This window comes from Sitodiplosis mosellana, unplaced genomic scaffold (genome assembly GCF_009176505.1).
Source record: "Sitodiplosis mosellana isolate CC-2019 unplaced genomic scaffold, AAFC_SMos_1.0 Smas_scaffold_6226, whole genome shotgun sequence".
In the NCBI taxonomy this organism is placed as follows: domain Eukaryota; kingdom Metazoa; phylum Arthropoda; class Insecta; order Diptera; family Cecidomyiidae; genus Sitodiplosis; species Sitodiplosis mosellana.
In genome coordinates this window covers 7378953-7406076 of record NW_022601467.1, presented here as the reverse complement: position 1 = coordinate 7406076, position 27124 = coordinate 7378953, and the positions used below count along the sequence as shown (strand labels likewise).

Genomic DNA, 27124 nt, shown 5'->3' with positions numbered 1-27124 from the left:
TAGATACCGATTGGCTATAAAAAGCATGCAGTAGAACGATTCGACATTTCACAATGTCGGGTGCGAAAGCCGACACAATTTCGACATTCCATCATGCGGAGGATGTGCATTTAATCTCTTTGTCACTTGTTGTCACATGATCGTTCGAATTGACTGAAGAGATCCAAAAACTTTCCGCAATAAACAAAGAGTTCACATGGAAAACGGTAGAGAAATGATAGAGCTCAATGGAGACAGCGAGCCGAAGGGAGCAAAGGATATAGAGAGAGACAAATGAGAAGAAGTGACTCTCACAGTTTAATTAGTGTTGAACTATCGAAATAAAGCCAAAGCATTCCATTTCATTCAGCAGAGCGTTCGTCAGTAACCGGGTGTCGAAAATGGAAAGCTCAGGTATGTTCCATATATTAAACTTATTCATTTTGATGGTGATTCCCACCGAAATTATGCTCGAATTTTAAGTCTTTATTACAAAATTTATAGCATATTTTACACGAATATTCCGGCATCAACATTCCAATGGTACATGTCGGTCGCTGTCTCAGACACACATAAACACACGCACACTCAACCTTTTGCACATCTATATCATTTATATATGCACGAGATAATAAAGAGGATATTCTCAGCTAAATGAAATTGGCATGAGAATGTACGTACACACTTCTGAGGAGGAGGAATAAAATGAAGCTGAAAACGTTATCGTACATTGCTCGCATCATTTATGTTCGCATTTACTAATTATACGGCATAAATAATGGGAATTAGTTCAAATGGATGAGATCGGGACTGGGTGAAAAATGTACACCGCATGACACAAAATATTTCCAATTTGAATGATGCATTTATTAACAAACGAAATAATGACATTTCATTCCAGCTGAATGAACACGTTTGACATAATGCTTAGACAAAAACGATGATTGATGATGGATTTAATAGTTTAAGCATTGAAGAAACTATGCCTGTGCATTCCCATGTTGCATTGTTTAAATTCATATCATTTTCTCAATCAAATATTTGACGAATTTAATCGAATATGCTTCTTCTGTCAAATCACTTTTTTGAAGCGATGCATAGCATCGATATTTCATCGAATTTCAAATTCGAAAATGTTCATCAAAATTGAATTATGTTTTTCGCTTACCTGATCATCTGAATCTACTGTGTCGGGTATAATGTCCGGGTTCTTTTCATCGCTTTCGTTGCCATCGAGCTCTCTGCTGCCAATACTTTTGTCACTTGGACCCGGTGATCCTTCACCGGTTGTTGTACCTTGCGACAGTTCTTTACGTTTGAAACGACTTCGACGTCTACCTCCACACGGTAATCTCAATACCACAATTATGGCCAGCGCACCAATCACGAGCGCAGCGGATAGGCCAATAACCACAGAAAGCATCGGTGTCAGAGCGATCGGTGCACGGGGTCGTTCTATTCAAAATCATACAATGAAATTCAGATGAATAAGTGATTCATTTTTTTTTTCGTAATGTGCATTCACAGATTTTTCATTTCAATTGTAATATTATTTTCATCTGTATAAACGTGGAATTTTTCATTTTCAATATGATGATTAGAATGTATTTCTATGGCAATCAGTGCGTGTATAATCATCTCGCTTCCACGAAGAATCGTGCAAACCATTCATGTTTCATAAATGCATTGTTTCTTCGTGGTATTCGCTTGAGAGAAAAAAAAAACGTTTGCATTTTCACGTCAATTTCTTTCGATGCAGAAGAATAAGAAACGGAAAAAGATGACGAAAAAACACAAAAAAGAGAATATAAATAAAGAGCAACGTGAGCTGGGTACAATTCACAATGAGAGAGAGTGAATGTAGACAACTGGCGAAATATGAATAATTTATTTGCTATTTGCATCATTGCTGGTATCTTTTTCGACAAGCATTACTTTCACGAAACCTGAACTGGAGCGCACGAAAAATACAAAACAAAATAGAAAATTTAGTGAAAATGCACGAATAAGAAGGGAAAAAAAGATATCACAAGGCAGCGACAACGAGTAGCCGTTCAACTAAACGAAAGCAAGGCACCTTCCGTCTACTGTTTTTTTTTCGTCTTTCCGTTTCGTTCCTTCATCTCAGACGTGCTGTACAAAGCATAAAAATTAAAGGATTTGCTTGTCATTTGAGACATTCTTTGTTTTCGGTGAAATGTGCTATTTTGTCATGGCTGAAAAATGGCCAAGTGAAAACTAAGAAAGATAAAAATGTGAACAATTGTGCATTTCCAGTGGTGTGAACACACACATATAATATATTCATCCAAAGCGGTGTAAACTTTTCTGCATGTCTACTTCTGACAAGGTGTGTCAAAACAGTGAACACAGAAAGCAGAAAAAAACGAAGGAGAAGAGTAGAAAATATATACATTTGGTTTTCGCTTACCTTTTTCGGCAGTGAGTTGCTTTTCGGCGGGCCGAAGCATGGCTGCTGGCAAAACAGCCGGATCCGAACGTCCTTTCGAGTTGAACGCGTAAATGGAAATAATGTACACGCTGCCCGGATGTAAATTTGAAACAGCAAACCTTGCCACTGGTGATGTGAAATTTGCTCGTATATCCTATGGCCGAGGGATGGAAAGAGAACAGCACCAACAGCGAAACGAAAAGAAATATGAAAATTGTTTTATTAGTTATGACGAATGGTGACAGCGAGCACAGTATATACGACACCGCGAAATGAATCTCCAGTGTGCGATTTCTTTGTGCCGCCTTGTGCTTGGCATCGTAAACATTTATATAAATTCTTTTATGGTTTTTCTGTGTGACTTTCACAAATTGAATTAACGCACCATTTTTTTGTCATTTCAATGTGCATTGAAGTCATTTCATATTACCTGTGTGCTCATGTCACGCACTTCCAGCATAAATGATTGAGTGAGGCCACCGTTGAAGCCCTCCAAGCATTTGATACCCAGCGATGTCATCGAAATATTGGTTATCGTACAATTATGCACTTGATCGGGTCGACCTGCAATCAACATGTCATTTTCAATTGTTTGAACGAATGAAAATAGATATTTTCAATGGACGGGTTTTAGTGTCAAATTATTTCGCTCTTTCACCACATCATCCATTCATCACACTGTAAATCGAACATGGAACATTGTGAATTTGACACTTCCGTTTCACCGAAACGATATTAACACACACACACACACATTTATGCAATGACCGAAGCAAAAATTCTCTCTCTCCCTCCCTCTTGACATTTGAATTTGAATTTTACACGAGTCGACGCTGTTCGGCACAACTCACTTTCTATATGTATGAACAGAACATTGAATATTGAGTTTCCAGGCCGCCTATACACACACACACAGAGAGAGAACATTTTCGAGAAGGCGATTCGATTTAATTACTTGAGAAGAAAAAAAAAGCATTTCTGTTTAATTCGACACAAGCCGTACATTTCATATTTGATCATGGTCATAAAAGTTTGGCCGGTTTTATGTTAGCGCTACATCGTTCCCACCGCAAAATGGTTGCTGTGCAATAACAATAAAAAGAATATGCTCACACAACATGAACTTTACATAGCCCTGACAATTGTGTGATCAAGTGTACAGAAACAGCAGCATCAGAAGTAGATGTTCCAGCAGCAGCGGTCGACACTACATGCAGATACACAAAAGTCACGTTGCAGTTGATTGAACAAGAAAAAAAGCATTAACAACAAGTAAACAAGTTTTTTTGCCCCATTCTTTTTGCTCCTTTCGTTTCCAGAATTCAATAATCCATTTAGGGGCAGAGAAAATGGGAGAGAGAGAGAGAGAGAGAGAGAGAGAGAGAGAGCAAAAAAAAAAGACGAAAGCAACAGCACACGGAAATGGGAATTGAAGCTTAAGAAAATGACAAACGAAGTCGCCGTTGGAGGTCGCATGTTATCCACAGACTTTTTTTTTCATCGTTGCCACAGTGAGAAACATCTATATAACAATTGAACATCGAAAGCGTCTTTCGCTCGAATTGAAAAGAAGCAATGGACGATCGAACATACATGCAACCAAATCTAAAATACAATAAACACCAATACAGACACACAATCGCATCACAATGCACTAGAGGGAAAAAATATTGTGTACTTGGTACATGTTCATTCGCTCTTCATTTTCATGTACTAACAAAGGAGAAGGGGAAAAAATAGCGATGGATATGAAAAAGATTGTGTGTGACACAGAAGAGCGCATCTCGTTCGAAACCACAACTAAATAAAACTCATTATTTTTAGTACTTGACCTTTGTGCAACGATCACAAAATGGATGTTAAAGAGGAAGAATTGATGTGAACAATTCCACAGCACAATTATGGTAGTGTGTGTTTTTTCAGTTGCTTTGGCTGGTGGAAGGAGAGCGACACAGATAAAATTGACATTATTGAACTAGTTGAACACTGCAGGCGAGGCAAAAATGTGGCAAATCAATGGAAAATGAGCAGTCGTGATCTTCGATATTCCATCGTAAATCGGAATCATGGAAAAGAAAATGCTGCCGGCCAGAAGAGATGCGGATTTATAAATTTTAATAAAGGTATGTTAAATACCAGGAACTAAGGTTTGCCGTGAAGATTAAGGCGGATGTGTTGATTTGAATCGCATAGTTAATTAGCCTTAGGCAGCCGCTTGGCTTTAATTTCGTGATAGGCCAATTCTTCCACCACATGTACATCCACCTACAAAAATCCCACTCTAATGCTCTCCCTTTTTTTCCTGTTAAGCGTTTAAAAAAAGCCATTGGGCAACTTGTGCTGCCAGCGGACGAATGGCACGTCGTTTAAAGACATTCGGAAAATCTGTAAAGCGAGTAAAAGTGTGTGTTTATTTATAGACGAGAGGGCTTTTCGTTCTATTCCATTGGCCGATACAATAGGAACACGAGTTCAACGGGAAAACAGAGAATAGAGACGAGAAAAACAGATTGAAATAGGAAAAAAATGTGAGAGCATGAGGGAAAAAAGTGGGCAACAAGAAAAAACTTGGAAAAAAATCGACGAGAACAAGATTAAACGAAAGAAGCAAGCAGCCTTCGAAGAACTAATGGTGGTAGTGAAGAGCGCCAGAAGAAGATATACACAAATGATTCGGAAAATGTACAAAATGCGAGTGCATGTCGACATCGAAGAGCGTTCGTAACAATGTTTTCATTCTTATTATATAGTTTACTCCATGCTAAAAAAAAAACGGGCGAGAGAGAGGGACGAAACACAGGATCACAATTCAGTTCACATTGTCCATCGTATTTGATTTTATTATTACAGATTTTGCCGGGTATTTGCTTTTTTTCCTTTACAAGGCTTTCGTCGATTCCGTCGTTTTTCCATCAGGGTGAACGAAAGGGTGAATCGCTTTCTTGCCGCTACACTGTTCATTGGATACAAATCCAAAAGAATTCGTTTGAATTAAGAGTTTGACTGGCAATTCGTTTCCATATCCAGCCATCGTTGTAAACGATTCGACAAACGAATAAACTGCCCGAACGACCGACGGACCTGTACTAATTTTCGAAATGGAAAATATTTCTGGAAAATTATATCCACATACCAGGTATAGTAATGTGCAAGACACACGGCAGCACAGTCGAGCACACGATATCAAACGAAAGAGAGAAATGGCATAAAATAGGAACAAACAAAAAAGAAAAATCCAAGACTGGATCGTAGAACTTGCAACCAAAATTGTAAAGTGAGAGGCGAAAATATGGAAGAGAAAGAGTGAGAGAGAGAGAGAGACCGAAAAAAATGCACGACCTGCAAAGACGAACGAGCAGCGATAGCAGCAGAGCAAATGAAAAATATAAAAATCTGTAGAGCAAAATAACAATACATAGCCTGCAAGTATAGAAGAAATTGAAAGAGCGCAAATCCATTCGAATAAAGTAGGAAAGAAAAACGTCTGCAGAATGCAGTCATGCAGAAGACATAACGATGGCAATATGATAGGAGCGAAATTCGGAAACAACAACAGCAGCAGCAACAGTAATCTGAAACGTTTGGGTATGTGTGCATGACGCTTTTCGCGCAACATGCATTTTATTTGTTGCTGCGGAATAACAATAAAACAGTCAAAACTTGAGATTATGCTAAAAATGCACCTGCCGTTTGAACGCAGCCACCGGCGGAGAGCATCAGGCACGATCAATACAAATGCGATATACATTGCTTTTTGTGTATATGTGTGTGTGTGTGCGTGTATCACAAAAACTCAAGGGGTCGTTTAGAAGTTTGAAAATTCAATTCGATGCACAATGGGAAAGAATAAAAAGAACATTGCGAATGTATATTGTTAACCATTGTAAATGATAAGCTGTAACGGATAATATGTAAGTCGTTTGGTTTGACCTATCGAAAAATTCGATTATCCATTCGAATTACCTAGTCGGAACTCACTGGACGAAAAGGAAAAAAAACAGCAGCGTTCAAAATCACAAGATGCAATCGATGTCATCAATTGGAATAAAATGCTATTAATTTTTTTTTGTATAATATTAAATTGTTCATTCCCCTTCACAGAGAGATTTTTTAGTTCGATGATCTTCAAAGTGGTGACATAAGAATTTATTTGACTGTTATCGAGTTTTCGGATTCTTTTCGCACCGTTGCAATTTTGATTTCATTTGTGAATAAATGAAAATGAATATATTGCTATATCATAATGATCAAAGTTCAATTAAACAGTTGTTGTTTTGCTTGTTTCCAATTCATTGGGCCTCAATTGCTCAGATTAAGAAGCTCATTCACTGTTCGTAGCATCGAAAGCCGTCGTTGTATTCTAATTTCGGATTGGCATTTTTATTGTACACCATCTGAATAGCGTAAAATAAGGTAATCCGATGTAGATTTTCAAAAAAAAAAATAAACAACAGCAGCGTCAAGCGTTTATGAATACAAATTTTCGTTGGTTCGCTTCATTCGAATTATATTCTCAGTTAGTTTCGTCTGGTCCATCAAAACTATATTATTTGGCAGGCGCTTTAAATTTCCATCACGTTTGTGTTTATGCGCGAATACCAGTCGAGAGTACATCAGCAGTGCAAAGCGAAAATCACTGCGAATAAATTTTGAGACTCGGATAATAAAAGGCGCTGCGGCAGGCATTCACCCGTTTCGACTCACACATATTTCACATGTTATAACGATTTCGTATACGAATTTCCAGAACGTATGAGACACAACAATGAATATGGTTTTTATTTTTGTTACTTTTCTTTATTTCCTTTCTTTCGAAGCGGTATATTTAAGCGCGGGTGGCATTCGTTAGTGCGCTTGCTTCTGGTACATTTTTTAGCTAGCTCTTGCATGTCCCTGTGTGTTTGCGCATTCTATACAAACAACCTTTGGAATCAATTGGAGAGTTTGCGATGCAGCTATTTTGTTAGTAGAAAATAGTATTGCAAACCGTTGATTCTCTCTTTCTCTCCGATGAAATTTCAAATAATAGCAGGAGAACAATGTGCTAACTTTCATATCCAAAGCTAGATTTTCTCCCAAATTTATCGGAGAGCTGGGGCTTTTTTTTCGCACGGTTTCTCTCTCACACTCGTTTCCATTCCGCCTCTAGTACACAAGGAACGAAATGTTTGGCATTTAGAATTTTGCACAATTTCAAACGTCCAAACAGATCGGAAAAAGCAACGAGAGAGAAAACGCATAACAACAAACGGAACACAGCAAACGTTTCTGATATTTGTGCAATTTAGATTTATTTGTAGATAAGCACCCAGCGAATTGTTGAGAATGATTCTGTTTGCAAACAAACGTAAAGCGATAACAAGACGACAACGAGGACGACGACGACGAAAACGAATAACAACAATTTGGTTTGATACGAGAGGGAGAAAGAGAGAGAAAACAGACGATGAAAATAAACGACAACATCAAATTTTGGAAGGAAAATTAGAATGTGTGTGTGTGTGTGTGTGTGCAAGAGCAGGAGCGAGAGGGAGATGAATAGTAAGAAAGAGCGGGCACATAGTTGTTTATTTATTGTGAAGGATGTTTATATTACTAACAAAAATAGCAATAAAATTATGGAAAATAGTTCCATTTCGGCGTTTTGTTCCTAGTGTATTTTGGCTTTTTTTATTTTTCTTCTCTCCATCTTTTTTTTTCTCGACAGTATTTCTCCGGGGCAGTATTCTTTTATGTTCACGTTCAAATGTGAGCGAAAACACATTTTATAGCGTTTAACCGAAAGCATCGGGTGGTAAGGTATGATTCCCGGCTTTTCCCATTGTTCACGTAGATCTTTCATTTAAATAACCAAATGTTTGACATGAAACGGCAACAATAAAAGTTGCCCCAAAATGTTGTTTCAAATCCAACCAAAAAGCTAAATACAATTTTAATTGAAAGCAACTATTCAATTGATAATATTGAAGCACAATTTTTCAACAAACAAATCATCCAAATGATGTTGTCACCCTATGGAACAACTACTTCTATCACTACACAAAACTGAGTCACGAGTATTTGCTTACGCATACGTGAAATTCATTCGATATGATTACAGTATCCGGAGTTATGATGGCTATATACACATATCACTGTGTGTCTGAAGCAATGTACTGAACTTCAATTTTGGGGTTTTCATTCGAAGTTTCGAAGCGTTTGGGTTTCCAATTTCGGTAGTGACACTTTTGTGCGTACTTAAAGGCCTATACACATCAATTTGATACGGCGATATGGAGCCGTGTCTACTCCGCAACATACATCCAAACAATATACGAATTACTCAGATCTCAACAAATATTTTTATTTGGCATCTTTACTTCTTCTCCTTTTCGACTCTTTCTTCTGGCACTGCTGCTATCGTTGTTGTTGCTGCTTCTGCTATCTTGTGTTGTGTTGTTGACAAACATTTTTTCTAGTTCTTCGTATTTCTTGCAATTTTATTGTTTTACTTGTCGCAACTTATTTGCCATAATTTCAGACATGTTTTGATTATTTACTTGTCTGCGCAATTCCAACTATTTAGACAATAAGATTAAATATTTGGGAGCAAAACATGGGGATGGAAGAGAAGGATATTCAAGTTTTCCGGCTATGTTCTATACGACATAAATACATGTCAAAAATGATTGTGACACACACACAAACAAGCATCATAATTTTGCACAGTTCCGTTGCCATTCCCCTTGATTTGATTGCATTTACACAAAAACAGTGTTTTCAGTTATTTGATTTGGAATTTGACGTTAAAGCCAGCATTTTTGGGATTTTTGGTGGTGCATACAACGGGATGCAAATGTTGTAACTGCATTTATTCACGAAACAAGCAAACGCAAACTAACATAAACACATACCATTCGTTCCATCCATCCTATTTTTCGTGTACAATTTATATAAATACCTATATTTACATTAAACAATTTGTTTCGGTTGAAAAATTTCGGTAACATTCCATTCCAAATTGCAAACTAGTTTTCGCACAGATTTTACTTTGGATTAAACGCAAGCGAGTGAGCATGACAGTGAGTGCGAACAAAGAACGAATGAGAGCAAGCAGAATGAAGAAGGATGCAAAAATACACATATGCAACGAGAAAAAAAAACGGCAACGAACATAAAAATAGAATTTTTGGCCGTAATGTCGAATTTAAAAGTTGGCACCGCATGTTAAATGCAAACAATCATGCGATAAATGTTTGGATGCGACACATATCCCTGGCAAAAGGCAAACACTTGAAGTTTTTGGGCAGGAATAGTTGAAGCTTGTTAGCCAAAGTGTCAACCTGTTTATGACAGTATATGCGTTTGTGTGTGTGTGTGTGTGTGTGTGTGTGTGTGTGTGCGTTGGACAGACGATAAAATGAAAACTTCTACAACAAAAATTTATCTCATCAAATGACTAACAATTTTTATTTGACAACTACTACATTCTCTACCGATTCTATTAACATTTCAGCAAAACTCTCCAACTCTCTCAAGAAAGGTCTCTGTTTTTTCCCTTATTTTTGATGGTTTTTAATGTATGGCTTCGCAATATATTCACATTTTAAGTACAATTTCATTTGTTGGTTATTGATCGAATTTCCCGAGATTTAGTATTAAAACGCAAGCGACTGGAAATGGTTGCTGGATTTGCCAACAGAAGCATAAATTGCATGTGTGATTGTATATAATTGCAGTGTGATATAATTAACCCAGATCAAAATTGTGCGACCACTAAGTGGTTTTTGACCACTTGCACACTGAACATAATCAAATAATTTCATATTTACAAAGTGTTTATTTGCACGCGATTCCGTTGAAGCTTTATTTCTCTAAAAAAAAAGAAAAAGAAACTCATAGCAAGTGTGAATTGCGTGCATTGCCATTGATTAAAATGGCTTTGCGTCGACTGATTGGTTGGTCGTGCACGTGAAAGCTTGAATTATATCTTAAATCGAAACATTGAACGATCCACGCACACACTCACAATGTTTCTTCCATTTGGAACGAAACAATGGCGATTTTCTTTTAACGTTTTATCGGAAAACAGCAGGATATTGAAAAATTGTTTTCATTAACTTGACATTTTAATTAGTATTTGCTATTGCACAGTAATCGCAATATGAATTGTTTGCATCAGTGCTCAGTTGTTGCTCTTTGGTGGCCAACACCCTTGGTAACATAAACAAACCGTAAAACTGAAATCTCACAATGTAAACCACACACACTGCGCCCTGGGATCATCATCCGCAGCCATTACCAGTGCATTCAGAATTCATTGATTGCCAGGAATCGATAACCAATCCGGCCTATATTCATGCAGTTTCAATTACACATATCCTAAATCATGATAGTTTTGAACGCATGTACATACACATTGTGCACCGATAAATTGCGAACAAGAGTCATAAATTATGTTATAAATATGGACGTAAAATATCAACCCTCAAAAGCCAAAATTTTGTATCGGCCAAACCGATTCGGAGATAAAGAGAAACAGAGGGGACAAAAGCAAATTGTCGAAGAGAAATTATCCACTGAAATCATCAGGCTATTCAACCGTTTAATGCCCAAACATTTCCATTTCGATGAAACTAATTCAATGCGAAGAAAATTGCATAATTTGCTTGTTTACAACATTTACCCAACTTAAATTGATTAGGTTTGATGCATTTTCGTCGATGATTTGTCAGAGATAAAGCCGTGCATGAGTTAACAACGGAACCTATCACAAGCACTGGATGCAATGCAAAGCCAATCCCTTTCGGTTTTCCCTCAATTTTTAAATATTTAAACTCGATCATTTGGATTTGTTGCAAAACCACAAATAATCAATCAATACATACGTAATCAATCTGGGACTGTGGAATATTTGACACAATTTACGACATTTGTCGAGCACACATAAGTTGGTGAATACATTTTCTAGCACCCAATAAATCTGCGTATTAGATTCTCTCTTTGGAATATCGTTTGGAAGAAACATTTCTCCCTATCTCTGTGTGTGAATTAATGTGTGTGCCCATGTTCTGGTCGCATGCATTCAGAGAAAGAGATATATGCATAAACAAAAGCACCTATTCACTCATTTGCATTCACTTAGACTTTCAGCAATCTTTCAATTTCAATCTAAATGGGCACACTGGGTGTGCAATAAAATAAAAACTAGCTTAAACCCTGGCAGTTCACTGACAGGTGACTGTGTACCGTCAACATCACACCATAGCACCATCCAATGCTCGATCGGTGTTCAAGTATTACTTATGTTTTGTACATTGTATGTATGGGACCAACTAGGCAAACAAATATCAAGATAATCGATTGGTGGAAAGAGCGAACTGAACTGAAGACAGCACCATACATACATACATCCATATAGTGAGAGTAAAAGAGCAGAACAAAAGGGTAAAACGACGAAGTTAGAGGATGAGAAGAAGAATAGAAAAAAAGACGAACTGATTTTAATTAATTACCTGCTGCTATGACATGGTAAACACATGGCACTCGTTGTCGACCGATTCGATTTGATGCAACGCACAAAAGAGTTCCGTAATCTAGTTCTGTCATCGGTGTATAGGTAACGATCGACGATGTACCTGCAATATTGAAAAACAATAGCACAAAAAGCACATGAATGAATTATGTATTGGCACGATTATGATTCGTTATTAGAAAGCACGCCACTGTCAGGCTCCACAAACCAATCTCTTTCGCCTTCACACACACTCGGCCTGTCTCTCTATCTCTCGGTCATCCATAGACCTGGCTGTGAAATCAATGTGTACTGTACATACGTTTGTATATATGTGTTAACATTATAGCGAAGCCTTACCTTACTATAGGAGAGCAAAAGAGAGCGAGCGAGAAAGAATGTGGCTAGATTGAATGGTTTTTGGGGCGTTTGAGTAGTGCAACGACATATAAGCCTTTTAGCACTACTTTATTGCCCGTGCAAAGTCCATTGTTTTTTTTTTCTTTGCATCGATTTCGGATCGAAAAAGCATTTAACATTTATGCTTATGAAATAATTTTTTACGGTTGCCACCAACAGTACGAGATCACAGATACAGCGCGAGCACACACTATGGTTTTCGATGGCGTTGCTAAGCTTGTAATGTCGTACACTCACAGATGATATATCGCTTCCAAAACATGCACGTATTTGTTTCTCATTTCGAAGAGTGAAAAAGGCACAACGAACGGAGAAGAATGGACGGCAAAAACAACAACACCAACCGAAGAAAGGACGAAAAAAACTAACAGCATTAAACTCGCAAAATTCGATGCACACATGTACACACATATACAATGCGCACACCATGGCTGATATTGAATGCCAAAGACACCTGAATGACGATGAGTTCAACTGGCATGGGCTGGCATTTTATGCATTGACGTTATAACAATCATTTAATGAATTGAACGTAAAGCACGAGATCGCATCCCCTTCGAAACGTTCCAATTATAATTTAATATTCAGGCACTTTGGGAAAGTAAATTTCTAGCCATTTGAAAACCTGAGAACAAGCACATGTGCGCTATGCTTTGTTGAACCAACAGCGAATACACATTTTCAAAGTGCACCTCATGAACACACACACTCACAGATGCGATGCACGCAAACATCATCACCCGTCCCGGTGCTCTTTTGCGGAAAAGTTTATGTGTGTGTTTATGTTTTTTTTGGCATTGGCCAAATATTTTCAACTCCGCATACGATCTACGTTAACTGAGCGTGCGAATTCAACATTGGTTGCACAAAAGCGTCTGTCTCTCTCACACTCGCGCTCACACACACATGGCCTGAATGCTTAAATACGGAATGGAGGAAATTCATATCGATTAAACATGCATCATCGTCATCGTCCAGAAGAGGAATTGGCATCAAATACGATCTGAAATTCATGAACAATGAACATATTTCGCTCCGTTTTCAACGTAAAATAATAAAAGCGTTGAATGAAAACAAAAATCTAGTTGAAAACTCAACCGTTTGCCGCATTTAAATTTTTGAGATGATTCGCTATGATGTTCTACCTGATGTTTGGTTATGTGTTCTGTGTTTGCCCACCACCCCATTTTCCATCAGCCTCAGAAGCAAAAGTATGTGTGTATATGTTATTCACCTAAATTTAATGCGATTCTGCATGTGAGAATGAAAAGTATGATGGTGCACAAGAAGTAGCGAAATAACACGAGAAATTAGCCCGCAAATAATGTACGCCGGCAAACCTGGTAACACTTTGCTGCGTCTTTTTTCTCTGTTTAATTTGTTTGCTTTTTTTTTCAATTTGTGGGCTTCATTCTATTGGTGTATGGGTGGAATTGTGAATGAGAGATCGCGCGCGCAAAAACGCGTCAAATGTTTTCTTTATTCATGTCGATGATGCGTCACTTTTGTCACCAATCTCTAAACATGTCATAAACAACATAAAGCACCGGGAGTTCGGTATGTTATTTTGGTGTTCGTTGACGTGTTGTATCGTATCGATATGCAACTGGCTCTCTGTGTGCATGTTTTATGGTTTTCTGTTTTTCTGTGTGTGCTTGTGTGTGCGTATATATTGATGCGATGGATATTCTAAATAAAACAATGCAAAATAGTCGAGTAACAGTGTCATTGTGGCTTTCCCTTACATGTCATTCCATGGAGTTTCACGTTTACGCACCGAACATTCAACACACATGTAGGTACATGTGCTGCAAACTCTCAGGCGAGCGTGTGATATATATGGTGAGGGGCTGCGAATCTGACGATGTTTTGACGGCACTGGCAATTTGGTTACACTCTATTTTGCCGTATAGTTACTGTGTGGTGCCGTAGTTAGTGTTATTTTTCGTTGTTGTTGCTCTTGTTCTTCTTTGTTTGTACATTCTCATGTGTGCATTGTTTTCAGGCTTCGCGGCACCCCCACCCTTTCATGCCAAACAAAAACGAAAAGTGCCATAAACAAATTGAGCGCAATTTTCACTCGGTATCGAAGCATACACATAACATTTCAGTTTGTGGCTGGTACTTATCTATGTTTGTACATGTATCGACCGACCAGAAATAAGTGATTATGGTAAAATCAACAAAATATGTATGATGAATGAAATGCACGCAACAAAATACATCTCTCACCAAACACATATGCAACGCAACCCCTCCCGTTCTCATCGGTGGCAACCGTTACTTTTGCGCGCGTGAAACTCGCCGTACAAAATGAAGAAGAAAAAAAACTATTTAAATACACCGATCGCGCTATACAAACACGATTAACAAATTGATAAAAAAAAACAAAGACACACAAATAGAGGCATGAATATTGGCGTGTATCTTACCTGAACGCGTTACATGATTGCTGGCTACGTCAATGCTTTCGGCTGAATTATTAAAGGTCCATTTAAATTCAACGTCCAGCGGATTTGCATCAACGCTGCATCTGATCTGGGCCTGTTCCTGTTTCGCAACACCGTAAATACGGGGCTGACTTGGGCTACATGACGGTGCATCTATTTTATGGGATATACAAAATGAGCCAATTAATTATGAATTCTGTGTAGTTTCTTTTGTGTTCCATTTTAATCTCATGCTTTATTCATTCATTATGTGTGGTCCAAGAAAGAGATCTTTTTTGTGGGATTGAATTTATTTTGCTGTTGTTGTTTGGTGGGAGAAGCCTGATGCTGAATTCATCCTTGTGCGTAGGAACAAAAGAATGGTTGTTATTTAAAAAAAAAATGGAAACGGTTTCGTATTTGCTCTAAATGGATAACGATGGCGAAAAATACCCTGATTGTGTGGCAGACGAAGAGAGACTATTGTTTTACGGTATCCAAAGTTAAGTTAAGCGAATCAAACAGCAAACACAATTGCAAGTTGGAATTGTGCATCGAATCGGCGTCGACGGTGTTGTTGATGTCGTCATAGTCGTCAATCAAATATCTGTTAAACACATGTTAACATATTTCAGCTTCAATATTTATGAAGCATGTAAATTGTGTGTTAAAAGACCATCTGTATAAGTGGGAAAAAAAGAAGTGTGGGCACGACAAAATATGTACATTTCGAAATGCATTCGACCAATAATAAATTCAACATTGGCATCGGCACCATGCGAAAAGCATGTGTGTGGTTCAATTGAAACGGGGGCACCATGCGAAAAGCATGTGTGTGGTTCAATTGAAACGGGTATCGAGACAAGGAACTGGACTGGAAAAGAGCGAGTCAGGGCTAGAGAGAGAGAGAGAGAGAGAGAGAGGGGGGGGCAAAAAACGAGTCTTAAAACAACACAACGTGCTGAAAAACAAACTGTTGGGCATCGAACGAGAAGAGAGGATCACAAAAATAAAATCAAGCCAAGTGCAAAAATGAAACGTGAAAAAGAATGAACGAACGAAAGAAAGAACAAAACAAATAGCTGTTTGAAATAAAAAGGGAAAATACAAAAATAAATGCGAAAGCATGAAGCACGGATTCTTTTGCTTGTTCTTCCGACCAAAAATAAATTGATTACATTTAATCAACTATGTATAATGCGAGCAAACGAGTGAAAGTCCAACACACACACACACATGCACAGATGAAGAGTGTATTTCGCATGCCGAACGAACAAAAGCGTCGACCATACGAAGAACACATTTTTAAATTGCCGAATGGATCCGTATTCAGGTAGAAGCTGCTCATATTTGTTTGAAGAAGAGAGTGAAAAAAATGCAGAGCAATTTGATACAGTTTTTTTTCTCTCTCGCTCTCGTTCTGTTCTGTATGTGATTGCTTTTTGCTACAATGGAGCCAAAAAAAAGGAGCTGAAAAAAAAGTGTTAAGAGACTTGAGCATGTTTTTATGCGATATTATGGCAATTCTTCTCGAATATTATTGCTGTTGTTCCACTTGATTTGATACTTTTGTTGTGTGCGTGTTTTGGTTCTTTCACACTTTAACTCCGTAGCATTGGAATGCCAAAGCATTTGTATTGCCATCGAATGTGAGCAAAACACATGGAGACAGAGAGAACTCAAGAGAGAAAGTGAAAAAATCTCACAAAAATATTGCTCGCAATGCAATATACAAATTGTTACAAAATAATATTTTTCATTTCGTTACACTCTCTTTTTTATGTAAATACTGCACATTTATTTGGTACACGGCGAAACACTTTCCCAAACACTGTGGATGATTCATTGTCAGGCATCTGCCCACACTTGTCTCTGTTTTGTTTTCGTTTGTTTGTATGCGTATGGGCTGCTAAACGGAACGGAACAGCAGAAAAAACACACACACAACGACGAACTATATAGGATTGTGTCGGCTATAAATATATAATATGGATGACTTACACAATACATTCAGGGTAAACGACGGACTGATGCCATCTCCCTCCGCATTAAATCCGACACATGAGTAATTACCAGCTGTTGCACGTGAAACACCTTGCAGTACAAGTGAATGATTGCTTATTATTACACCTTGTGATATGTTGTGAGGTAGCATACGGCCCTGGAGATTCACATTTATGGTTTTGTGTTTATGTTTATCGCAGTAATTTGTTGTTGCAGTTGTGATTGTTTTCATCGCGATGAAAATGACGGGAAGAGAAAAAAAAATACGGCAAATCAGACAAGGGAAAAGAGAGAAGATGAAATGAGATGAGAGATGAAGAACAACAAGAATATGATGATGAAAAAACAACCGACACGAAGACAATGGCAGCACAGCACAGCAGAGCAGGGATATGAAAAATGTTCGATTTAAAATCTGTCCATCATTCTGCTGTTAATGCTGCCAAATCATTTCAACCGCTCACGAATGCTTTATCCCCATACCATGCGGTATATGTATGTATTTGTGATGTTTTTGTATGTGTCTCATGTTGTTGTTATTCTTCTTCTTATTGCTGGAGTACACAGTTGTAAGTAATTTGAAATGAAAATTTTCATTTGTTTGTTCTTTCGACTTCGTCTGTTGTGTTCTCAGTGTCTAAATATACCACAATTAGGGGGTTTCGCTTTCGGAAAACCACTTATTAAATCATTTTTCGGTTGATATGTGACAATCAAATGGCTTTGGTTAATAATTAAAGCTCTCATATTATATACTTACGTTGTGACGCCATTCCACTTTGTATACGTGCGGATGCGCCGTTACAAGACAGTCAAAATAAACATCCGTACCCTCTCGTATTGTGCTTGGATCAAGTGATGAGCCCAACTTGACTTTTGTTTCTGGGACATCTGTAAATGGAACAAGTCGAATGCATTCATCAATTTATCATTCATTAACAACGCCATTGAGTGAAAGCACATAGCACACACACACAGAGACACAAAAGAGCACACCAATGAGGTTGCCTTGCGTGTCTCACGTACAATGAGCCAAGATCGCTTAGTAAACGAAGAAAAACGACACGCAGCCCTCTAGGCGAGGGACACTCAAAACAATCATCGTACATATATTGAGCGGGCACTATCGATGCGTTCATTTGTGTGAGTGCAATTGTGTAAATGACAATGTGCGTGTTCAATATGTGTACAATGACAGCTTCGAGCATTCCACGCGTAGAGGCGTCTTGGCATCTTACGTCAAATCTTTCCCATGTATTTGTATACGAAGAAAGTGACCTTGAATGAGCTTATCTTAATGTTTAATACACAATTATTTGCGATGGAATCTTTGTTTGTTCTCGTTGTCGTTGTTGTGCACGTTGAAGCAGTTTTAAAGCATTTTAAATTTTTCGGTAAAAACTGAAAATGCCTTTTATCGAATAATGAGTGTATCACGACAAATGATCACTTTGGCATTGTTTAATGTACAAGATCCGAAAATCGTGATGTTTTTCAACAATCGCTCGTAAAACTGTAAATACTGTACAGACACGAAGTAATGCGGAGAAAGAGCGAGCAAACGAACGAAACAAACACTGTCTTGCAAAAAACGATATAATAAATATGGAATTTTTACGAAATACTCAGTTATATATAAGTTAGCATACAGGTTATATCCAACTGCCACCCATCGCTTAGAGTTTCCGACTGAAGAGCCGGATTGTAAGCTCGACATGATAAATATCGCCCGGAATCTGCTCGGCTCAGCGTAATTGAAAGCGTACTCGTTGTTTGATTCCCGTCACTGGACAACTGTTTCGAGATGGAAAATAAATGAGAAATCAATGTTTGCTATTGATGTTTTGTGGGGGATTTTTGTTTGCACAGCATACGCAGAGCAGCATATTGCCATCATCATCATCATCAATAAACCAACCGACCGGGTGACGGAGGAAGATAGATGCAATATGAACACATTTTATCAAGGTTTAAATTTTCCCATCCGCTCGATAGAGCCTCCATCGATTGAATCGAAAGAGTTTTTCAAAAGAGACTCTTTCAAAAGAATCTTTGCGAAAATTTTCAATATTCTGCTACAAATTACGGCTGTAAACTATATTCAAATGATTGGTTTTGATTTATATTTTAATACTATGAAGAAAAAAAACTAAAAAAATCGATTTGTATTAAATTTCATTGAAATTATTGATTTCATTAAAAAGATCATTTTGACAATCGTATAAATGTCAAGTATGGCATGAAGTTGCAGTGTATGGTGAAATGTCACAAATCATTGTACGACGATTGTCAAAATATGGATCAAACGAAATCAATTATTTTATTTAAATTCAAAACAAATCAATTTTTTTAGTTTTTTTCTTAATAGTATTAAAATATAAATCAAAACCAATCATTTGAATATAGTTTACAGCCGTAATTTGTAGCAGAATATTGAAAATTTTCGCAAAGATTCTTTTGAAAGAGTCTCTTTTGAAAAACTCTTTCGATTCAATCGATGGAGGCTCTATCGAGCGGATGGGAAAAATTAAACCCTGCATTTTATTTTATGAACAATAAATCTAAATAAATATCAATAAATGCACAAGACAATAGTGGAGAACAGAAATAAATAGACATAATTAGACAGCGAAAGGAAACAAAAAAATTATATAAAATTATTTATTAGGAATCCATTTTGAGTTATTTTGGGAAATGAAGGGAAAAAGAAATTACTAGTCGATAGTGTTGAACGCAAATTGTAACGATTTTGGTCCAAAATGAATGGAACCATTGAAAAAGACAAACAATGGAATAATCAACATTTCAGCTACTGGTTTTTTTTGTTGACTTTCTTTCGTAAAAAAAACGAATAAGCGAATGAAAAGGGAAGAAGAAAAGCAAAAACTACAAGAAAAAAATCTGTTTAAGGAGTTGAATTTCTCTCTGTCAAGACAAAAGTTTACCGTTTCGGTAGTTTTCTCTAATCGTTGTCCATCTCGCCACCATGTAATTACAGCTGGCGGTCGAGAGCCAGCACTTTGACACAGTAAATCGTATCGCTTGCCCGCTGATAAAGGTTGATGTGCACCCAACAGGCGAATGTTCAACGGTGAGACTGAAAAATCGACAACAAGAAACAATTAGAACGAGAATGAGCAATAAAATAAATGAAACACCAGACGCTGTATTGACCAGTGAACGAGGGTTTGTGTGTGTGTGTGGGTTAGTGTAAACGCAGAAGTACGCTAGCAATTCGGTGACCTTTCTACATTTATTTCTGTCGATAGCTTGACCCTTATCACATATGAAAACGCGGATCACATCAAGGGCGATCTCTGTCACACTGTCACAAATGATGTGCATGTCATGTCCATTTTTCACCATAGTTTTTCCACTCTCTCCCTATCTTTTTCGTCTATGGTAATTTAGAAATTCCACCAAATCATATACCATATATTTTATATCCACGTTCAATACTGAAATACTATTGAAATTGTGTAAAGAACAAAAGAATGAGAAAAGAAAACAATAAGATCTTTTAATTACACGGAAGACTAATGATGCGCCAACGAGCAAATGACGCAGAGTTGAACGAACGCAGTTCGTAAGACGATAAGAAGTTTCTATCGGAAAATAATGGGGTGAAGTGCAACGTGTACTGCCCGGCACAAATACAAAAACAAATGAAAAATGAAAATGCGACTGTCGAAGAGTACCAAGCGCACAAATTTTTTCTTCAGTTTTGGTTCGTTCTTTTTAAAATCGACGTGTGTGTGTGTGTGTGTGTGTTGTGCTAAGGTCCTGGAATCGTTTCACATATTGGAGGCGTATCGCTTGAGGGGTCCATTACCGTTATCATTTCCGACGTTCACGAATTCAACCAGTGAAAATCCATGAACGAAAACAAATCAACGCCAACAAAGTGAGGACAAAAAACATAGCAGTAGCAGCAGCAACAACAGCCAAAGTAGCATCGAAGAAAACCGGCGAAAAAATTGAAACGAAAGAAAAGAAAGCACGAAATAAACAACACTAATGCCGTCAAGTAAAACTTTCATATCATCATTGACGGTTTAGTATCGAGCTGCCAAACGCAAGCCAGCTAAGCATTTAAACTAAAACCGAAATGTGCGGAAAATAAAACAAAGAAAACGAACAAAAAGGAAGACGAGAGTCGAAAACAAAAAGAAGAAAAAATTGAAGCATAAGAATGAAAAAAATCGAACAAGAAATTGCTTTTATTGGCTCATGTACTAGTTCTTCTTATATCTTATTATGTGCTTGAATGTATTATGCTACTATTTTCTATTCTGTTCATTTGACCTCAGTTAAGTTAAGTGTTATTTTTCCATTAAATGCATTGCGTTTTATTGACATGAGTGAGAGAGAGAGAGAACGGGAGTAAAAAAAAAATGCGGCGACTATCCGAAAATGTAATCGATTGACTCTCGCTTGGGATTGAGTGAAGAAAAGTGAGCACATATATTTGTGTGTTAGCAGAAACAATATTGGAAACTTATGTAATGATCAAACAGTAGCTATCGCATCGATATCCGTACCGTGTGTGAGCATATGTGAGCATGTGTGTGTGCAGCACACAATGGACGTATTGATTCAGAGCATTTTAGCAGCAGCAGTAGCAGAAAGAGCAAGCAAAAAAAATGATTCAATAGGAACATTCAACAGAACACTGCTTGCACAAAGAGGAAACAGCCACACTTTTCTCTATGTTGAATTCAAAAGATATGTTATATGAACACATTCGCTGAATTATTCATAAACACATTATTTCATTTCATTTTTATTTACGCACATCATTTTAAATTTCTTCTTCTCGTTTACCCTATAAAAGTTGCACTCAACGTAAAATTACGATAAAACTAAACAATATGCGCTGTGCTGTGGCATGCTGATGTCGATGGCTTTCTGAGCTAAGGCCCGAGTGAGTGCGAAACAAAGCATAGAGGAAGAGATCATCGTTTGCTTCATTGTTTTCCACATAATTATTTTTGCTTCTTTGCTACAATTTGCTCACTGACCTAAAAGAATCACATTATCTTCGTCAAAAGAATATAACCATGAAACATGGCTTAATCTTTAATGGATATCATAGTGGCCATCGGTATTCTCCGCACCCTCCACCCCGTGCACAAGCATATTTTACATTGTGAATGCTCTTACTGCTGCTGCTGCTGCTACTACTACTGTTGATGATATTGAACTCGAAGTTGTCCATCGGCCATCAATTTTGCTGACCGCAACGATGACGCCTCATATCGTTGAATTTCCATGCGAAAAGATGTCGAAGCGATTGTTCTTGTTGTTTCTGATGTTGATTTGATGCTTTTATATATTTGCTAATATTATTCCATATATTTTTGGCAGGTGTTCACATGGTATGTAACTACTAGGCATGCACATCAATTTGACAATTTTGTATTGGAAAAAGGTGTTTTCCAACATTTTCCTGTCATGTTTTGTGCCTGAACGAAAAAGCATTCATTATCCTTCTTCCCAGTGCTGTCAATCGTGACAAAAGTGAGCTTTGGCCTTCGTTCATAACATTAGTGTATGACCTATGCCTATCAATGTGACCGATGTACACTATGACAGCGCGCATTCAAAATTTAGTACATTATTTTTCACACAAGACGAAAAACAAATTAGCGTCCACACAACGTGCGCACACACGCACACACACACACACACACACTCTATCTATCTATCGATGAATTCTCGTTCATAAGCGCAGATTGACAGCTGTTAGCGCCCGGGCGCGTACGTTCATCCGTACAAAAACTAAATTACAGTGAATAGTGTGGTAATTACGGCAGTTTGTAAGGATTAAAAATGGTGTGGTAAGAAAAACCAGTTTTACTTACAGTTCATGTCGATTTGGACGGTTGTTTCTAATGGACTCGCTCGGGGATGATTAATTGCTTTGCACGTTAATCGTGTGTTAAGATCCTGACGCCCAAGGGGGCCTAGGGTTATATCACTTTTCACACTCTTACCGTCGTTTGTTTCGTATGTTTCACTGTGAATTGGTATACTATCCCTGTACCAATGAATGACCGGCATCGGTTTGCCTGCAGAACCGAGAAAAATAAACAAAACGGAAAAATCAATTTTTTTAGTCATAAAATATACATGAAAAATAGCTGCTGCTGCGTTATTTTTTCTTTTGCACCATCGATCTCGAATTGAACCGATAATAATCGTTTTCAAGACTCACAGAGGAACGGAGGGCAGAGAGAGAGGAAGCAAATGACAGAAAAAAACTGTATAGCATTGACAAAACAAACAATGATGCAATCAATGCGACAATTGATTTGATTATTCTCGGTAATTTGTTTTTCATGTGCTTTATCTGTTTTTAATGCCAAAATTGCAAAAGATCAACCAAATCAGAAATCATATTTTCCCTTTGTTTAATGGGTAGTAAAAATTTCGACTTTTATTACCGTCATCATGTCTATTCGAGAATTGAAATGGAGTGAAAAAAAAACCGCACAGAGAAGAAAGGAACAAAAAATAAATAAATAAATAAATAAGCTAAGTTAATCCGAGGGCGAAATGGCAAAGCCAATGGAAACATGACAAAGAGGGAGATAGAAATGGAACACAAACCAAACAGAACAAACAAACTGCATCAGTCGATTTGGCAATTGATTTTACAATTTTGTAGCTTTTTCTTTACGGCTCATGTGTGTGTTTTTTTTTCTTCTCTTCTTATCTCCTCTTCCTGTCTCTTTTCGCTTCCGATTTTTTGTGTCTGTTTGTTGCTTTTGTACACGAGATACGCATCGAGCGTCGAGAGTCGGATTTCGACGCAAAACTGCGGAAAGTAAATAGGCTTTTCAAATAAGCTGTGTGTTAACATGCATAGATTCGATAAACAAGCCCCAAGTAAATTTCCAAGGACCAAATGAAAACAAAAGCCATTTTATGTGTGTGTGTGTGTATGTATGTATATGAGCGTGTAGCGCATTCATGGCAACCAAATTAGGAAATATATACGTATAGAGAAAAAACAAGCCCCATATACAAACACATTACATGGCGAAAAAATGGATTTCAAATTGAGAAAAATGGCAATGAGATTGCCGCATGAAAAATGCTCAACCAAATTAGAGGCGTAATCAGTCGATATCATTGAAGTTATGGAATTGAAGCATTACATGGCTTCATCATTCATGATGCGCAAGAGCTTCGCTGTCTTTGAGTCGTTTATTTTGTTTGGCGTTGATATTTTATTGTAGCTGACAGCTGCGCTGCTGCTTCGTGTTGCTTCTTCATTTTTTTCTTCTTCTCTGGATTACACAAAACGTTTTGTTCGTTCGTTCGTTGGTTCGTGCATACGTTTTATTTCCCACTTTGACTTGTTTGTTTTGTTATCCATTTTTTATTCGCTTTTGCGCCTATTTTTGTTCCCTTTTCATTCAATGTTTTCCTTTCAGATCGTACAGTATTTTTTTTGCATTCGTTGCTCAATTTCCCATATATACTTCTGCATATTCATATTGTTCAAGTTCATTAACTTGTTGTGGAGTGAATGTGTGCGCGTTTGTTATTTGTTTGGCCGTTCAACAATAATGTGTACAATAAGGCGCTTACCCAAACCATAATCAAACAATCATTCAAAGCTTAAAGGGCACGTTCAGCACAAATAAATTATAAAACGTATACAATTTTTCCACAAACCGAAGAAGAATGAAAAAAAAACATTTACGAAAAATGCGATAAACATTGGAGAAGAAGAAGCAACAAGACAAAACCATATAAATACGGAAAGAGAGGAACAAAATCGAGCTGGCAAATGGGGAAAAAATCAGGAGCGCCACATTATAGAACGTTGCAAAGCAATTCTCTTCGTTTTTATTTGCAAGTTAAACAGATCGTATGGCATTAATGTGCAAATATTTGGATAACATTTTTTTTTTCTCACACGGATTTCCGACATGGGGCGAGAAATGGGAATGGCATTTCTATCTTACTTGTCTCTCATGATACAAAATTGTCAAGCAACAAGAACACACCGACACACTTCTTGTCATTGTGTACACGTGGATCAACGTGTGTATGTCTGTTTGCCTGACGATTTTTGGCGAGCTTAGAAGGATTATCATTTTCGTTTCCGTTTTTGCTTGAACTTGTCTGTTTCCGCACAACATTTGTTAGGTATAATTCGTCTTTTTTTCCATTGCGCCTTTTTTTGTTAGTATTAATGGTTTCTCTCAATTCAAAATGGATGTGAAGATAACGTTCAATTTTGAAGCAATAATTAAGGAAAAAAGACAATAATTGATGAAGCCTAATACTTTTATAAGTATCCGATGGACTTTCGTTCTGAGCGTGTAAATAATGCCCAATTTTTTTTTCAATCGGAGAATATACTGCGGGGCAGTGTGTTTAAATTCGATTCCCATGTAATTCCTTTCATTATCAATTTCAATTGTGATTATCTCAAGGTTGTACGATTTGTCGCTTCTGTGTTCATGCATTTTTGATGATTTATCGATCAAATGCGATTCGTTACCCATGGCATGGGAAAACATATTTAATTGATGGGTTGATGGTGATTAGTATAAACGGGAACAACACGAATACCCTTTTTTGCCGCGTCTAAATCATATTGATGAGGCAAATCACAGGCGATAAATTCACATTGGAATTGAATGTAAATTGTACATACACATGTATGTGTATGAACGATACACTTATTTCTGTATCTCGATTTCTCAAAGAGTCCGTCATACGATCTGGTTAAATATTATCAATTAATTCGGCAAATGGAAAGATGAACGAAACATACGAAATAAATTGAAATCGAGAAGGAAAAAAAGAAGCGAGAATAAAACTAGAAAATTAATTGTCAGCTGTCCGAACGAAAAACGCAAGTAATATAAAGCCAACCGTAATTAAGCGTTAGACGGGACCCTGGCATATACACGACGGATGGAGAAGTGAAGCAGAGGAAAAAGTGGGTCGAAAATGAAAATCTAATTGGATCCGTCGTCTAGAGGACGACGGTGAAGTGTATTTGTTTGTGTGTGTGTGTGAAGCCGAACCGATTCGAAATATGTTCTCTAGTTTAGATGAAAGTCAATAACTAATTACAATAATAAGCAATGGACACATTGGTTGGCATGTTGGTTTGGCGAAATGGAAAGCCGTTCCATGCCACATATTAACCGCGTTTGCAACGCTGACTGGATGTTCATTCGGTTGGCAGGAGACGAACCGAGTAAAACAGAAAAAACACACACACACACACACACAATTTGCTCTGGCATCGAGCGAAAAAAAAAATAAGACCGTTAACCGCATAAACCTGCTTTATGCAACGATTTTTTCCTTATCCACGCCATATACACTGAAATGGAGGCACTCTGTTCTACAACATTCGGTTTCTTGTTCGTTCACTCGCCAGCTTGCCACTCTGCCTGACTGACTCTGCATCGCCAAACCATCGTCAACATTGTGAGCCATGCGTTTTTATTATTGTCTACTCGATTTTTATTTGCCGTCGAATCGAATGAATATTATTGTGAACTGACTAACTTAATTTCGGTGTCTATTTGTTAAAATTGTAATTAGAATGGAGTGAAAGCACTCAGAAAATGGCTTACACACTCACCTACATTTCTCGGATGGGGGAAAAGAGTGAGAATACGAATGAAAGCGCCTCGACACTCCCGTTTTTCGTAGGTTGTCTCTCGTTCAATTTACTTTCGATGTGGCTTTTTTTTTTCTGTCGGTCTCCCTTTGCACCGCAAAATCCAAGGATGCGAAAGCGAGACATAGAGTGAGTGAGATGAAGTTACACGATAATGCTCTTACTTTCTCATATTGTTATGTATCAACATCGCGCTGTGTGTATTTTATCAATATGGAGGAGGCTTTGTTTGGAACATACACAAGCGAGCGAGAGTAGAGAAAAAAACAACAACAAGACTAATACAGAAAAGAGATGAGGAAAAAAAAATCAACGAAATTGTGTATGTTTGTGGAGTGGACGATGGTAAAACCACAATAGAAAAAATGACCGGGAGACGCGTTTGCGGTCGATAGATCGGTAATTACATTACCTTATATTTTTAGTTCGTTGATTTTGGCATCGGGCTGCTACAACAACATTTTCAAGTTCATTTAACTCAATTAATTCTCGTTTGCAGCGTTTTATCAACACACATCTGAATTTTAAGCACATACACACCAAAACATTCACACAGTGTACAACAGCGGCAACAGCAAAAAAAAGTTGCTTCTTTTCACTAACCGTCGCCCAATACGGCTGCGCTTTTGTTTTTTTATATAATTTGTCCCAGTTTCATCTTTGTTTAGTGTAGTATGTATACGTAA

At 37.5% G+C, this 27124-nt stretch overlaps 1 protein-coding gene across 1 annotated transcript in view; it reads right to left on the bottom strand.

Annotated features, from left to right (window-relative positions):
* The window catches only part of LOC129579139 (protein turtle), a 197877-nt gene that overhangs the window by 9111 nt on the left and 161642 nt on the right, over positions 1 to 27124 (bottom strand). The window contains exons 6-15 of the mRNA XM_055468813.1: positions 22642 to 22848; positions 19723 to 19874; positions 18427 to 18571; positions 17538 to 17668; positions 16775 to 16934; positions 14777 to 14947; positions 11926 to 12048; positions 2862 to 2995; positions 2411 to 2585; positions 1148 to 1434 (exon numbers count right to left, since the gene is read on the bottom strand). Of these exons, the coding sequence (XP_055324788.1) occupies positions 1148 to 1434; positions 2411 to 2585; positions 2862 to 2995; positions 11926 to 12048; positions 14777 to 14947; positions 16775 to 16934; positions 17538 to 17668; positions 18427 to 18571; positions 19723 to 19874; positions 22642 to 22848 (1685 nt within the window). The remainder of the gene's footprint in view (positions 1 to 1147; positions 1435 to 2410; positions 2586 to 2861; positions 2996 to 11925; positions 12049 to 14776; positions 14948 to 16774; positions 16935 to 17537; positions 17669 to 18426; positions 18572 to 19722; positions 19875 to 22641; positions 22849 to 27124) is intronic.